Source organism: Clytia hemisphaerica, unplaced genomic scaffold (assembly GCF_902728285.1).
Source record: "Clytia hemisphaerica strain Z4C2 unplaced genomic scaffold, Clytia hemisphaerica genome assembly, whole genome shotgun sequence".
NCBI classification, from domain to species: Eukaryota; Metazoa; Cnidaria; class Hydrozoa; order Leptothecata; family Clytiidae; genus Clytia; species Clytia hemisphaerica.
The window spans coordinates 594,663-609,169 of NW_027103676.1; the positions used below are offsets into that span (position 1 = coordinate 594,663).

Consider the following 14,507-nt stretch of genomic DNA (forward strand, 5'->3'; position numbering starts at 1 on the left):
AAAGAGGATCGACATCTTTTGTTCTTTGATAAAGTTTTGATAAAACACCCCATCTCTCTATTGTGATGTCATCATGACGTCACACAATTTTTTTTAAAAACCACAATTATTGGAAAAGGTAGAAAATAGAAATTATTACAAAAAAATACTTTAGAATGTATATAAAAAGTCGGGTTTTTTACCAAACTGTTATGGAATGGAATTGGAAGTTTACTTTTTAAAAGCAATACCATTGATGAAAGAAGAAGCTGAAACCCCCCTGTTAAATCTTCAAGTATATTTCTTTAAAAGAGCATATAAAACTGACAGAAATAAGAGAATGCAAAGGTCATTGCTCGCAAGCACAAAATGTCAAACAGCACCCATCAATTAACGTTTTATGAACGTTCAAGTAAATTTGCAACCACAGTCGAGGGTGACTCGAAGACGCCCCTTTTCTTTAGCTGTCTACCCGAAGGTAGGGGAGGGTGTCACTCCATCCCTGGATTTCTTCACTTACCCTTGATTCTTCTCTTTAGTAGCTGATTATAAAGCTGAGAGGTATTAAGCACCATTTTGCGATATTTAGTATGACTCGGCTTGGTTTGAGCCCAAAACCTTACTCGCCGCCGTAGACAGATGCTCAACCTAAACTCTTAACTTACTACTATTTAAAAAATCGTAAAAAATAAGTTTACCGTCATTGAAGCCATCTTTGATCAAGACAAACTTTAACTACAGGTTGATCAAAAAACACTGATAAAAAAACAAGCTGCACGATTGTAACTAGAGACCTTACCCAGCTTCTCTGAGCTTGTAACGAATTAAGAAAGATTTAACAGAGATTTGAATGTGAATCTAACTGAAAAACATGACGGCTAGGTTTGCAAACAAGTTCTAATTGAGCTAGATTAAGAGATGTGCAACCCTTTTGAAAATAGCATTTTTATACGTAAGGATTAGCTTGGCTTACCATGTATCTGTCTTAGTAAACAGTTGCAAACTTAGTTTTTTAATCACGTGATCAAAACAAAAATATTACGTTATTTTCCATGGTTGACATATTCATTGTGAAGTTTTAAGGAAATTTTTTTAAAATAAAGAATCGAAAAAGTGAAGGAAGAAGGTTAAAATCTTAGTTCCATCGTACATCGAATCATTTTCAGCAAAAAGTAAAATAATTTGGAAAAATTGTTCCTATTTTCTTATAAAAGAAGTTTGAAACTTCATAAAGAAATCATAGAAAACACAAGGCACATGGCTGCTTATTAGCGTATTAGAATCAAAAATAAGAAGTTTCTAATTACTGTAATCATGCTAATTTGTTGACCTACGCTAACTAATGAAAAAGCAATTACTCTGAAGAAATGAGTTCCCATTTATATTAAAGTACCGCCTATTGAAAATTTAAATTCTTTTTTAAAAGAATAGGTACCCTCACTAAACCACGTCAGGCACTAAAGAATTAAATGGGTGCCCGCAAAAGATATAGTACGGAAAAGGCGGTTTATTCAATAAATTTTCTCTGTTATTTGGAAATTGTCCAATAATCAAGTTATTCTGCCTGGCATACAACGTTGTTTCAACGTCTATCTAAGGTTCGTAAGAACGTCCATATAACGTAAATGAAAAGATAAAGCATTATGAACATAATCATTTCGAACTTCCTCACATCGCAAAGTCTCCCATCCACGCTAATTTCTGAGCAAGTTGGGTTAATATTTTTCAATCATCTAAAAGTTTGGAGAAACATTTACAGATTTACAAATCTAAATTTACAGTATGCAGTTCACAATAATAGAAAATCGAGATGCCCAGGTCGAAATTAGTATGCAGTTGGCCTATGCCGAAGATATATACTTAGAACTGATGATTTATTTCTGCTGACATTTAGCACAACATTTATCGCAACAAATTTTGTCCATTTGGACTTCCTTTTCATGAACAAAAACGAAAGAATACAAAAAGGGTTTTTGATGTTTTTGACAAGTTTAATGTTCAAATGATGTGACTGCCCATTGGCAACTTAACATGCAAATTAAAGCGAAACTTTTTCTCTCTAGAAAGACACGATATCTCAAGGAGTTTGACAAACTGTTGACATTTTTTCGAAGTTTATTCTCTTCTTTCAACACTCAACAACTCGTCAAATTTAAGTCAACTTTTTGACGACAGAAAATGCGAGATCATTTTGAAAACCAATGAAGATTTAAACTCTATCCAAGACCGTAAAGGATTTAAAGTGTATCATGGTCACTATAAACTTTACTACACGTTGTTTTTTTTTATAAGGAACATGTTTATAAGGAACTCGAGGCTGAAAATGGTTTGAGAAATAAGGAATTGTTAAGGAACTGCTCAGGGTGAGAATAAGTGGATTTGAAAATAATGTACCTTATTGGGACTAATTTAACCAAATTTTGATCTTTCAAGGGGCAAAAAGTTCAAAATTTCCTATGTAGTAAGGAACTCGATAAGGAACTTTGAGACTGAAATTCTCTGTAAAAATAAGGAACTCCAGGTTCAGAGCAAAGTTAAGGTTCCTTATAAAAAAAAAAAAAACGTGTACTCATTCTTCATAACTCGAACACACACAGGGAGCTCAAATTTGTTCGAATTAAGGAAATTTCGAGATATCGAGTAAGGTTTATGTTAACTGAAGGGACTACTAAACTTGTTCTAGTTAGGGAGACAATCGAGTTATAGAGGTTCGAGTTAGAGAGACTCCGCTGTAATAGTACATATGTAATAGTTATCGGACAATGTCTGATAACTGGTTTACCGGTGACCCAAAAAATGCACTTTTTGTGTTGGAGGACACTTTTGTAGCAAAGTGACGTTAGATTGCTTCTACCGCTACAATGCAACAACATCTTTTCGTCAATATAACAATAGCGTTCAGTTTGAGGTCGCTGTTGTTATTTTCTGCCCGCGCAGTTTGATTATTAGCCCGAGAGTGTCATTTGGGCCCGACGCGAAGCGGAGGGCGCAAATGGCACTAGAGGGCTAATAATCAAACTGCAAGGGCAGAATTAATGACAACAACGAACGAAAGCTTAACGCTATTACTATTATTATCCATATCGGACATTCAAACAACGTTTTTTTCTAGCGTCAGCCATGTCTTTTCGCTTCAATGCAATGACTTCAACAAGTTTTGAGTATCCTTGCGAGCGGGCCGCAAATGAACAAAAAGTGTTTTTTTCTGACGTCGGTTTAGTCTCACCGCTTCAATGCAACGACTTCAATAAAGTTCAATGAGCGGGCCGCAAATGAGGTTATCGCCCTATAACCAGGGTGGTTAATAATATTTCAGCCCTCTGAAGCCTGGCGCTTTAGTTTTCTCAGCGCGGGTATGACTATTTGAGTCATAGAACCTTTCAATACCGCCCGCCGTTCGAATCTTTAATGGCTTACTTAATGACCGCTATATGGATAATAATTTATATTTTTACATGTAAAATACAAGATATATTGTACTCTTTTTAACCAATCAGATTGCTGATATTTTTTGGATCGCCGATAAGTACCAATATTTCGCCAAGAATCAGATACGGTAAATCTCAAAACATCAACCACCAAAACAACTAATCGTTATTCGAGCCATAAAATGCTATATCCCCAGAAACAGGTCTCTAACATTTCAACGAATAAAAAGTACGTTATTCTTGTCAACTATTCAGCCTTTTATACACATAGCTTTACCAGCGGCCCGGCATCTTCATTGAAAGATCAACCGTGCGTTATAAGTTATAAGTCTCTACACAAGCCAAACGCGGAAGCGAATGGTTTTTTTAAACAACTTGTCCTTCGAAATAGCGCCCAAGTCAAAACATAAACAAACAAGCTTAACAGACGGCGGCAAGGAAAAATTGGGGTAAATTGGGTCCCTATAGTCCAAACAACCAATTCATTGGACCAAATCAACAATAACCTAGGGATTAGGGTATAGTTCAAGTTTCTATAAATGCATTGAAATATCTATCCTTAGCCTAGACGCCGGCGACTTTACCGGCTTTTATCACAGTTTGATTTTTTTTCTTTTTTTACTCTTAATTTGTGTTTTTATGTTTGTTTTCTGTTACTTTTGGTTGAAACCGTCCTAAAATGGTTAATTGATAGAAAAATTATTTCGATTGATGAAATGTATGAAATTTTTGTCCTCGTCAAAGATAATGCAATATTTTGTAATCTTCAAAGGCTGTAAGATTCCTATTTGACTAAATTTTGCAGTTTGGGCCTAAAATCTAAACAGGAAAAACTATTAAGGGGGGGGGGGGGGTTGTTAAAAGAACCAGAAAGAATGCTAACGGAATCGGAGAGCGATCAAATTTATTTGTGATTTTTCAACATTCTCCGTCAAAATTTCTCAGCTGGCAAATAACGTTGTTTCAACGTTCATCTAATATCATATATATGGACGTTGTGAATTTTAGTTACAGTAAACGTTGAAACAGCGTTGTGTGAATCGATCGGTATTCTCTAAAATTCAGCAAAAATAACATCCTCTAAAATCAGTATACCACAAATTCTACCGAAAAATCTTCTACAAAACAAAAACAAATATTTCAAACCATGGCAGCGTGAGCGACTAAAGATCAACTATTTCCTCAATTTTTTCGAATATAAGAATTACACTTAAAAGACTAATTAAAGATAGCAAAAAGTATATAATTAAAAAATAATGATTAACATTTAAGTAGGATAATTGAAGACACACGATACAGAACTCATTCCAATTCATTTCAGGAGCTTATTCATAAGATTTATCAAAAATTCTAGAGCGACACGAAAAAAAGTTGAAAAATCTGCGTGGCGTGTTGTGTTGTTTTACGCAGTGACTAAAAGACTAAAAGAAAAGTGGCAACATACTGTTGGACATGGAAAATTAATTTCTAATCCAAATATGACACTAAAGTATGAGATTTTTCCCCTCAAAGGAAGAAAGAAAAACTTTTGAGACTTTCCACAAGGGAAAAAGGAGATTTCTCTTTTTCGAGTGGCGGCCGCGAGCTTTTGATTTCGTTGTGAATCGCGCGTAGAGTGTGTAACACGAGAGTGTGAACAAAACTTTATGACTGGTGCTTCTTTTTTTATAAGAAAAATGTTCTTCTCTTCTCTCTAACGGCTAAACAGCTTGCATTTACATTTTACTAAGTTTTTGTCCTTCATACAAGTAATCCTATAGGGTAGCAAAGGAAGTTCTGAAAACTTTGATCTTACGTCCCCCTCCACTTGAGAATGCATTGAAATAAGGTGTGGTTAGTTTTTATAAAAACTTGCTTAAAAGGAAACAAAAAAATAGTTACATATTAAGGAAGAAAACTTTAGAAATTTATAATATTTTGATTTTTTATATTTTGAAAATTTTCTTGTTTATACTTGAAAATATTTGTCACGTGACAATGGACCAGGATAAAAATATTTGATCAAAAAGAAGAACCCTGTAAATCTTTGAATAAAGTAAATTTTCCCTTGACAGCTTCACTTCATTTAGTAGAAAACGTTTCTTTTCGAAGGAGAAAGGATAGGCAAGAAATTGCTTCTTCAGAGACTAAGAAGATAAAAACGTTACAAAACTTGGATAGACGTTAAAAAACTCAAAAACATAAGCAATTTTTTTAGGACATTTTACTAAATTACCGAGAAAACACTAAAAATGAGAACAAATGTAGATTAAATGGCTTCAAACTTAAGAACACTTATAAAAAATGTGTGCTTGCCCTGTAAAGCAATATACTTAGCGTTAGTCCAGATGAATTTCAAAACTGATCCATAAAAAACAAGAAAGCAGCTTACTTACTTGTCACTACGCCCTGAATAAGCAACGAAAACTTCCAAATTCAACTATCCCCATAACTTTTTTTCTGATTTTTTTATCAGATATGAAAGAAAATAATAAGACAGTACAAACATTGAAAATATGATACACTATTATTACATGTAATGATGTCATCCTTTTTGATTTAATTAGAGATAGTAATTCTTTTGTTTTAAGATCCCCTCCCTTTTGCTTTCATATTGCTAACAATAATAATTATTAGTTAACAAATATCGAATGATTGATGAATCATAACGACCACCCCTGTATCACACATTTGATGAGCAAGCCCCTAATTCTAATCGACTGAATAATATGGGTTTGCGGACCTGACGGTATGTGCGGGCCAAAAATTGGCTTTTAAAATTACACCCTTACAGTGCAGCAAAAATCAGTGAAAATAATACTCTTAGAGTGCATTTTCCCCCAAATTTTCAATCCCTTTCGTGCAAAAAATGGTCAAAATTCTAGCATTTTTGGTCAAGATTTCTACCCTTACAGTGCATCTCTAGTTTTTCCGACCTTTACAGTGCATTTTAAACATATTGGAAAAGGTATCCTTAGGACCCGCAGATACCCGTCGGTCCTTTTGCCCAGCTGCCCCCCCCCCCCGGGTTTTATTTTTATACATAATTGTTTCCGTTTCATATGAGACACATATTTCATACCAGGACAGTGTTTGCCTATTGTTATATATTGTGCTGATATAAGCAAAACAAATGTTTTTCTTTTCCTTTTTCTGACCAATCTTGCTCCACATCCGTGTCAATCCAATGTGAAAAACCTTGTGAATTAAAAGTGATGAGTAAGCAAACGATATCACTATTGTTCAAAAACAAAACCTTTTTAAAATGGTACAAAGTTGACAGAGATTATGGCAAAGTAAGGGTAAAATAACTGAATCAAGGAAGTAAGGAGGACCCTTAGACAGGAATCAAAACACTCGAACAGGATATACCCTATCATAAATTAAAGTTTAAAAATTTCGTTCTGTCGAAAGGACTTGAGATATTTCCTTTTACAAACTTAACATTTTAAAGCCTTTTAACCTAGTATTTTGAAGTTTCAAAGTCTTACACAGTCGTGAAAATATAGTCATCATTCAAAAATTTAGCCCCTCCGTGTTAAAAAATCCAATACATAATTCAAAATTTCCAAGCAAAAATATTTGGCACCTCGTAAAACGACATTTTAATTCGTCAATTTTTATTAACTTTGACGTTTGACAATGGTCTGACATGTAGAAAGATGTCGGTCAGACTTTATTTGATAAATATTGAACTCCCTATTTAAGAAAAAACAAACGATGACATCAAACTAATAACAAATAATTCGAACATGAAAATGGGTTCTTTGTTCAAATTTCCACTAGGAGCGTTTAATACTCATTACTGTAAACGTGTTTTTATAAGAACAAACTTTATAAGAATATAAGGCTTCGATGGCCAATAAAATACTAAGAACACAAGCTAAGAACATTTAAAGGCTTTGCAGGCTCTAAAACACCCGATTTCTGAGAAAAATGGACAAAAATACTCATAAAAATGGCGAAAATTACAACATTTTATGAACATCTTTAGACTTAAAACTCCAAAAGTTAAGAACATTCATTTGATGTTCTCGTAAAAAAACAGTACTTCGGCACCATCATGAATTGGAAAGACAACAATAAAATTGTCTAGCGCACATGCTGAGATCGTAACAAGCATCCACGCAGAGGTCATGATGATTCAGTTATTCCGGAAAGTTTTATGGCGATTCTGAAGCATGAAGATTTTTTTCACTACCATTATTTGGGGGATATTGATACATCATTGAAATTTGTAAGAGATACAAGGGAAAGGGAGTCTAGAAAATCTCCATATGGATGTTGGTACAAAATATTGAAATCGATCGGTATATCGGTAATTGAGCTAAAAAGTGATCGGTATATCGGTATTACGAAGTCCCGTACGCCCCCAAATTATTCAGTTTCATAAAGTCATTCCCTAATGTAAGCTTAAACCACCCCTGTCTCACGAAGCGAGAAGCCATCCAAAAACGAAAATGATAATTTAGATAAACCAGAATAAATTATAATTTGAAATTCCCAATGAAAATTGAATCCAATAATACCTGCTGCTGTTTGAACCACCGATAATTTTCGACATTAGCGGCGGCTCCACCACCACCACCAGCATATGGATAAAATACTAAACGTCTTTGCATTATTTTTTCAATCGAAAAAAATCTCAGTCGAAAATTTCCGGGTCAACAAAGAAACAAATACTGACAAAATTATTAGTGCAATCGAGTTCATCCAATCAAATGACTTTCCAAATCAAATTGACCAATGGCAATCGAATGTTCGCATTATTTGACCAATAGGATTCGAGTATTTATCAAATGTAACCAATCACAGACTACCAATACAGGATATTAGTTATGGAAGGAAAACTTTCGATTTATCAAAACAACCGGTCTCTCAAAACGTCAGAAGAGAGACTACTTCAAAACTACGGAAAGAGATGTATCTTGCATTGCCTATCTATACAGTAGTACCCCCTTATATAAACAATACCCCATGTCAAGTTATAACTCCCTGTGGAGAAGATCATATTTCACCAGGCGACTTTCTTTAAAAGGTCAATTCTGTGTCTCCTTCGCATTTTCCTTTTATATTTCTGATTTAAAGTAATCGCGTTATGAAAAACCTTCAAAAAAAACTGGATTTTGGAATTCATCAATAGTAATTGAAAGAAAAAATATATCTAAAATTGACGAGAAATGAAGCCTACAAGAAATTTGGTTAAAGAAAAAAAATTGATGATAAAGTCTTTGATGGACTTATAGAAGATTAACTTCAAATTTAATTCAAAGTGTGAAAAAAATTGATGTCACATTTTAAGATTTTTTCTACTCGATAAAAGTACCAAAATATGCGAAGTTCATTTGCTTTTTAAATGTTATGGCGTTTAATGCTTTATCAGGCGCCAGACAAGTCATAATAAAGTGATAAAGCAGAACCCACTTTATGTGTTTCAAAAGTAGCAACAATTAAAAACGGATTAGCGGTTGAAAGGGCGCGAAAGCCGGATTATTACTTTTTATAATTTTGCCAGTAATATCGAAACCTAAATATTTTTATTGTCTACAAGTTTAAAATTAGTGGCGGATCCTTAATAAGTGCATAGAGGTAATAAAAAATAGATGGAGTAACAACTTTTCTGTAATAGCCAGAGAAGTCATAAAACTCTTTAGAAATTTCTTTCAAATCGGCCTCCTTTGATTACCAATCCTTGATAGCAAAAATCAGTCAAGATATAGATTATAAGAACTAAAGTAAAGTTATTCTGTCCAACGAAACCTCGTATTTTTAGGTAAAATGCGAATTTTTTTCAGTAATAATTTCTTTATTTAAAATTTTGCGAATACTTTGTTGTTTGTGGAAGGTTCTTTGCTATAAATATCTTTAGATCTAAAATAGCAGCTGCCTCAAAATTTTGATAGAATATAGTTGAAAGATTGGCATTAGTAAATATGTAAAAATTGACAAAAATTGCCGAGGATTCCCTGAGCAGCGAACATTTTAAGTTCGATGTTCTGTGCTTATTCTTGCAAGGTTTTCTTATGTTTTATAAACAAAACTGTCATCACACAATGAACAAATTAAAAATGTAGCGTGATTTTATTCAAATTCTCTTCGACTCAAGTTTTCCCATGAGCGAAAGCAAAAATTAATGGCTTTTTCCCAAAGCAACAAAGCAACAGTTTGCTATCAACGATACAATACAATAGAATAGTAGGAGTGGTATCTCCATCTATATTTTTATTACCTCCATGATAAGTGTAAGCCGAAAATTTGGCAGTGGCATAAGAGGAATGGCTTTAAAATGGGTTGAATTAACTCAGATGACTGCTTTGCATCGTCACAAATTAATAGAGCTACTCCGTCCACGCCTGAAGCAAAAACACACCATCTTTATAAGGAGATCACAGTTCGGCACCGGCAAATTTGAACGATCAAGACCATTCTCTCGTCTCCTCACTTTGTGTCATGTCAATTGTTTGGTTTTAATTGAAAAAAATATTTTCCGTGAAGCGTATTTTTTCGATTCAACTGTAGACTGGAGTCGTTTATAATGCATGTAATACTAATAATAATAGTACGGGATTTAGTTTGTATAAACGACTGGAAGAATCCGGTGTTCCAGCCTTATAGATACAGGGGCTAGCTACGCAGAAACTTGCGTAGCGAGAAAACAATTTATCAAGCAACAACAAACTCTCAAAACGAAATCAACTCAAATGAAAAACTTTCAATACACAAATCCACACATAATTTTTTCTCAAGAAATTATTTTGAGCAGTAAAAAATTATAATCGCAAATATTGACACTTTTCTTTTGTTTGGAGTTAGTGCACAAAGGTTTCTAGACGACTAAAATTGTTCCATTCATTACTTTTTGCTTTATTTCTACTATGTATAAATTAGTCGTCTAGCTTGCTAGACTAATTCAACTGCCGAAAAAAGTTCTATACATAAAAAGCGTTTTTTATAAGATACAGTCGAATCTTGCTTATTTAAACTTCTATTATTCAAATATTTCGAACTTACTCTCTGTTCAAATCAGGGAGAAACCCTCCTAAAATACTCTCTACTATTCGAATCAAATTATAATAGCCGCATTCCTTTTCCCCGTTAAACATAATTTGAATCTCTCTGGTTATTTGAACAAATAAGAGCTCGAAATAGCGAGAAGTTAACTGTATCTGCCGTTAACCCTAGATATGGAATCTGAAAAAGCTCGAGTCTAAACCCGTCCAAACCCGATATTATCATATAAAATTCGATTACTGTATGCGCCTTATAAAAATATTAATTTGATGTTCAAATTTCAGTTAACAACCCCAACAAATAAAGTCACAAAATGACTGAAATTTACGAGAATAAAATATTCGCGTTATTTCATATATCATTTCTTAGTATTGTCCGATAGATTTGATTGAAATAACGAATGAAAAATTGCGGCTTTTTAAGCTTTGATCTTTTCAGATGTAAAGTAAAAGCGTTAAAAAACGAGAAGAGCGCGAAATGTCAGACCTGTCAACTCTTGTCACTCAAAAAAATTATTTAGTCATCATCATCAAAACGTAACGTGAAAAAAAGTTTATGAGGATTGATGAATACAGTCAGCTCTCTCTAATTCGAATCTCTATTATTCAAATCATTCTGTAATTCGCTGGTAAGTGCGGCTTAAATTACTCTCCGTAATTCGAATCTTTCTGTAATTCGAACTAAAAAGTTTGCTCCGTCAGCTGGCAGGTGACTTAAATTACACTCTGTAATTCGAATCTTTCTGTAATTAGAACTAGAAAGTTTGCTCCGTCAGCTGGTAGGTGACTTAAATTACTCTCTGTAATTCGAATCTTTCTGTAATTCGAACTAAAAAGTTTGCTCCGTCAGCTGGTAGGTGACTTAAATTACACTCTATAATTCGAATCTTTCTCTTCTAATTCGAATGAAACTACAGCTGAACTCATGTAATTCGAACTCCTTTAATTCGAAAACTCACTTAATTCGAGAAGATTCTGTGGTCCCCTCAGAATTTAACTTGCAAACCCTATAAGAAAACTCCTATAATTTGAACTCATGTAATTCGAAAAATCATGTAAATCGAACAGATTTTCTGGTCTCATCAAGAAATTTTAATCACGTAATTCGAATTTTCGAATTTTTTGAGTTTTTGAAGCTGACAAACTTGACATTTTGTCAATCGAACCAATTCCAATTCCACCCCATCTCAAAATGAGATTGACGACGCGATGGAGACTCTCAAAAAGATGACCCTTTTCGAATCATTTTAGTATTTCATTATTTTAACTCGAAAATACAAAAAATTGTTCAAAAGTAAACCTGGTCAAAAATACGAAAACTCATCTAGTTCGAAAACTCATGTAATTCGAACAAAATTCTCGGTCCCTTGAGAATTCGAATTACATGAGCTCACTGTAGTCCTTTAACTGTACTCCTAATTCAACGCGATTTCCTTTATAATTTCAATGGCACAATTACAGGGGAAAATAAACAGATGGTTTAGTCTACGGATGAATTCTACTTTTAAATACCTAGCTCTTTTGTTTCACGCCGATCAATAAAATCAAAAAGTGGTGTGGTCTCTGAATACACGTTTTTTTATAAGAACACGCTATATAAGAACATTGGAACATGTTAAAAACATTTTTAGGCTTAAAACTCAAAAAGTTAAGAACATCCAAAGGCTTCAAAATTTTTGGATGTTCTTATAAAAAAACGTGTAGCAATTTGCATTGCTTGAAAATATTGTGGATTATACTACCAAAATTAATTTCGTTGGAAGGAGGGCATTTATCGGCTTATTCGAGGGCGACTCAAAGCTAAGAAAGAATGCACTAATAATGATCACAAAATCAATGAATAAGTTATCATTGTATCATCAAAGATTGTTAAAACTTTGAAGGAACTACAAAGACAAATTCTAGACAGCCAACGGTACCTTTAAGGGATTAAAAACGTTTTGGCGCATCATTAAGAAAGTAACCAAAGACTTTTTCATCGCCATATAAACGTATGCCGACGTTATAGACCGCTCTAAAAAGGTAGAAAATCTAAGGCTTAGCATCAACTTAATATGATGTACACACCTTTTTTATAAGAATAAACATAAGAACATAAGTCTTCGATGGCCAAAATATCAAGAACAAGTTAAGAACATAAGGCTTTGCTGACTCGGAATCCGATTCTTTAAGAAAATGGTCACAAAATGGAGGAAATAAGAACATTTTAAGAACATGATGTTAAAAGGATTGTCAGATCGTTTGGGTTATTTTTATGTGAATTATTACTTGTTCTTATAAAGCAATTATTAAAAAACGTGTACTAGCTTACCCAACTTTCCAAAATGTTCCAGACATAACATGCTATGTGAGCTTATGACAGAACTTTCAACAGAAACATATGATCTATATATCTTTACAATATTACTTCCTTCTGACGAATCGATCCCAAAATTGACATCTTGCCAAAGTTTCGAGAGACTTTTGTTCTCTTGGAGAATAGTGCGAATTCACAATCCTCCAAAATTGTTAAGTATAATTCGTAAATCTATGTCAAAATTTGAAAATTTTTATTCAAAAGGACAGAGGACAAAAAATCTACGTTCTCACGAGAGTACAAAAAGAAATTTTCGCCAAGTTTTTAAAAGATTGTAGAATTTTGTAAATAAAAGGGGGGAGAATTATGTTAATTAATGTATAAGTTTATAACTTCATGGGTGTTTTGAAACTACATGAATAGTTTTCGGAAGAGTTTCTTCTTTTCCCACGAGATATGCTGTATTGATAAAATAAAAATTCAGGAGAGGAAAAATATTTTCTTTTCTTGCGACGTACGACAAAAAAGTAAACTTATTTGAAAATCATAATATTTCGAAATAAGTGGAAGAGTAGCGCGACATTTTTCGGCAAACTTTTTGAGAAAAAAATCTTTACGTGTGTATCAGTTAAAAATATCCATGACGAAATGGGAAACACCATTGTTATAAAAAAGCGACTATTCAACCAACGGCTACCTTAGCCGGTCCAAAACAAACACAAACGGCGACCAAACGAAAAATAAGGAATAATGATACCCGGGGGGGCACTCGATCTGAAAATGACCATACGTTCGGCCCAAAATTTGGCTTTTAAAATCGGACCCTTACAGTGCAGTGAATTTCCATGAAAAATCATACCCTTACAGTGCACTTTTTTCAAAAAAATTGGAATTTTTCCTCCAAAATTGACCAATTTTGTGCCAATTTTACCAAAAAATTGGCCTTTTATCACAATTTTCTACCCTTACAGTGCAGTTCAGTGCAGTTTTGTAATTTCCGTCCCTTACAGTGCACTACACGTTTTTTTTTTTATAAGAACGTCAAAAATTTTCGAAGCCTTCGGATATTCTTAGTTTTTTGGATTTGAAGCCTAAAAATGTTCTTAAAATGTTCTTATTTTCAGCATTTTTTGAGCATTTTGATGTAATTTCTTAAGAAAATGCATGTTTTTAAGTCTCCAAAGCCTTAGAATGTTCTTAGAATGTTCTTAAATTTTTGGGCCTCGAAGCCTTATGTTCTTATATAGTTTGTTCTTATAAAAAAAAAACGTGTAGCTGAACTATGAAAATCCTACCCTTAAGGGCCGAACGTCTGGTAGGTCATTTACCTTGAGTGCCCCCCCCCCCCGGGTAATGATAATACGCTTAGTGTTGGAAAGTAGAGTTTTAACATGACTTTTATGACTTAAGAGTTTATAGGATGTGAGGATCTAAAAGCTTATGAATGCTCCAACTAAGGCTGAGAATATAGCCTAGAAGCCATTATATACCCCTCCCAAATCGAAATATCCGATTAGATGAAGTAGAAAACCTTAAAAAGCCTCACCCGACTTTAAATTCAGCAAAACGCTAAAATACCCAGAAATACCAACATATTCTGACCATGATTGTAGTTATAATGAAATAGTAACAGATTAAAGATTAATGAAAAAGTTTCTACATAACGCAACAAATAAAAAAATGGATTAAAAATTTACGGACAATAAAGAGAAATAGAGACAGTCTATTTTCGAGTCATTACGAATCGCTTTAAGCCAATTAGAATCAACTTTTGTCAGGAAATCAGAGGTCATAAAGATTGTTCTTATATCGACA

At 33.6% G+C, this 14,507-nt stretch overlaps 1 protein-coding gene across 9 annotated transcripts in view; it reads right to left on the reverse strand.

The window, feature by feature from the left end:
• LOC136803625 (uncharacterized) overlaps positions 1–14,507 on the reverse strand; it is a 72,182-nt gene that overhangs the window by 21,740 nt on the left and 35,935 nt on the right. The window contains exon 1 of one of the 9 annotated variants that reach the window (XM_067060353.1): positions 12,708–12,808. The exons of 6 other annotated variants lie outside the window; for them this stretch is intronic. Coding sequence is in view for 1 of the 3 variants with exons in the window: in XM_067060349.1 (XP_066916450.1) it covers positions 7,916–8,008 (93 nt within the window). In the remaining 2 variants the exon portion in view is untranslated. Of the gene's footprint in view, positions 1–5,782; positions 5,862–7,915; positions 8,279–12,707; positions 12,809–14,507 lie in introns of those variants that run through there. 2 more of the 9 variants (XM_067060349.1, XM_067060352.1) reach the window with 2 other exon arrangements.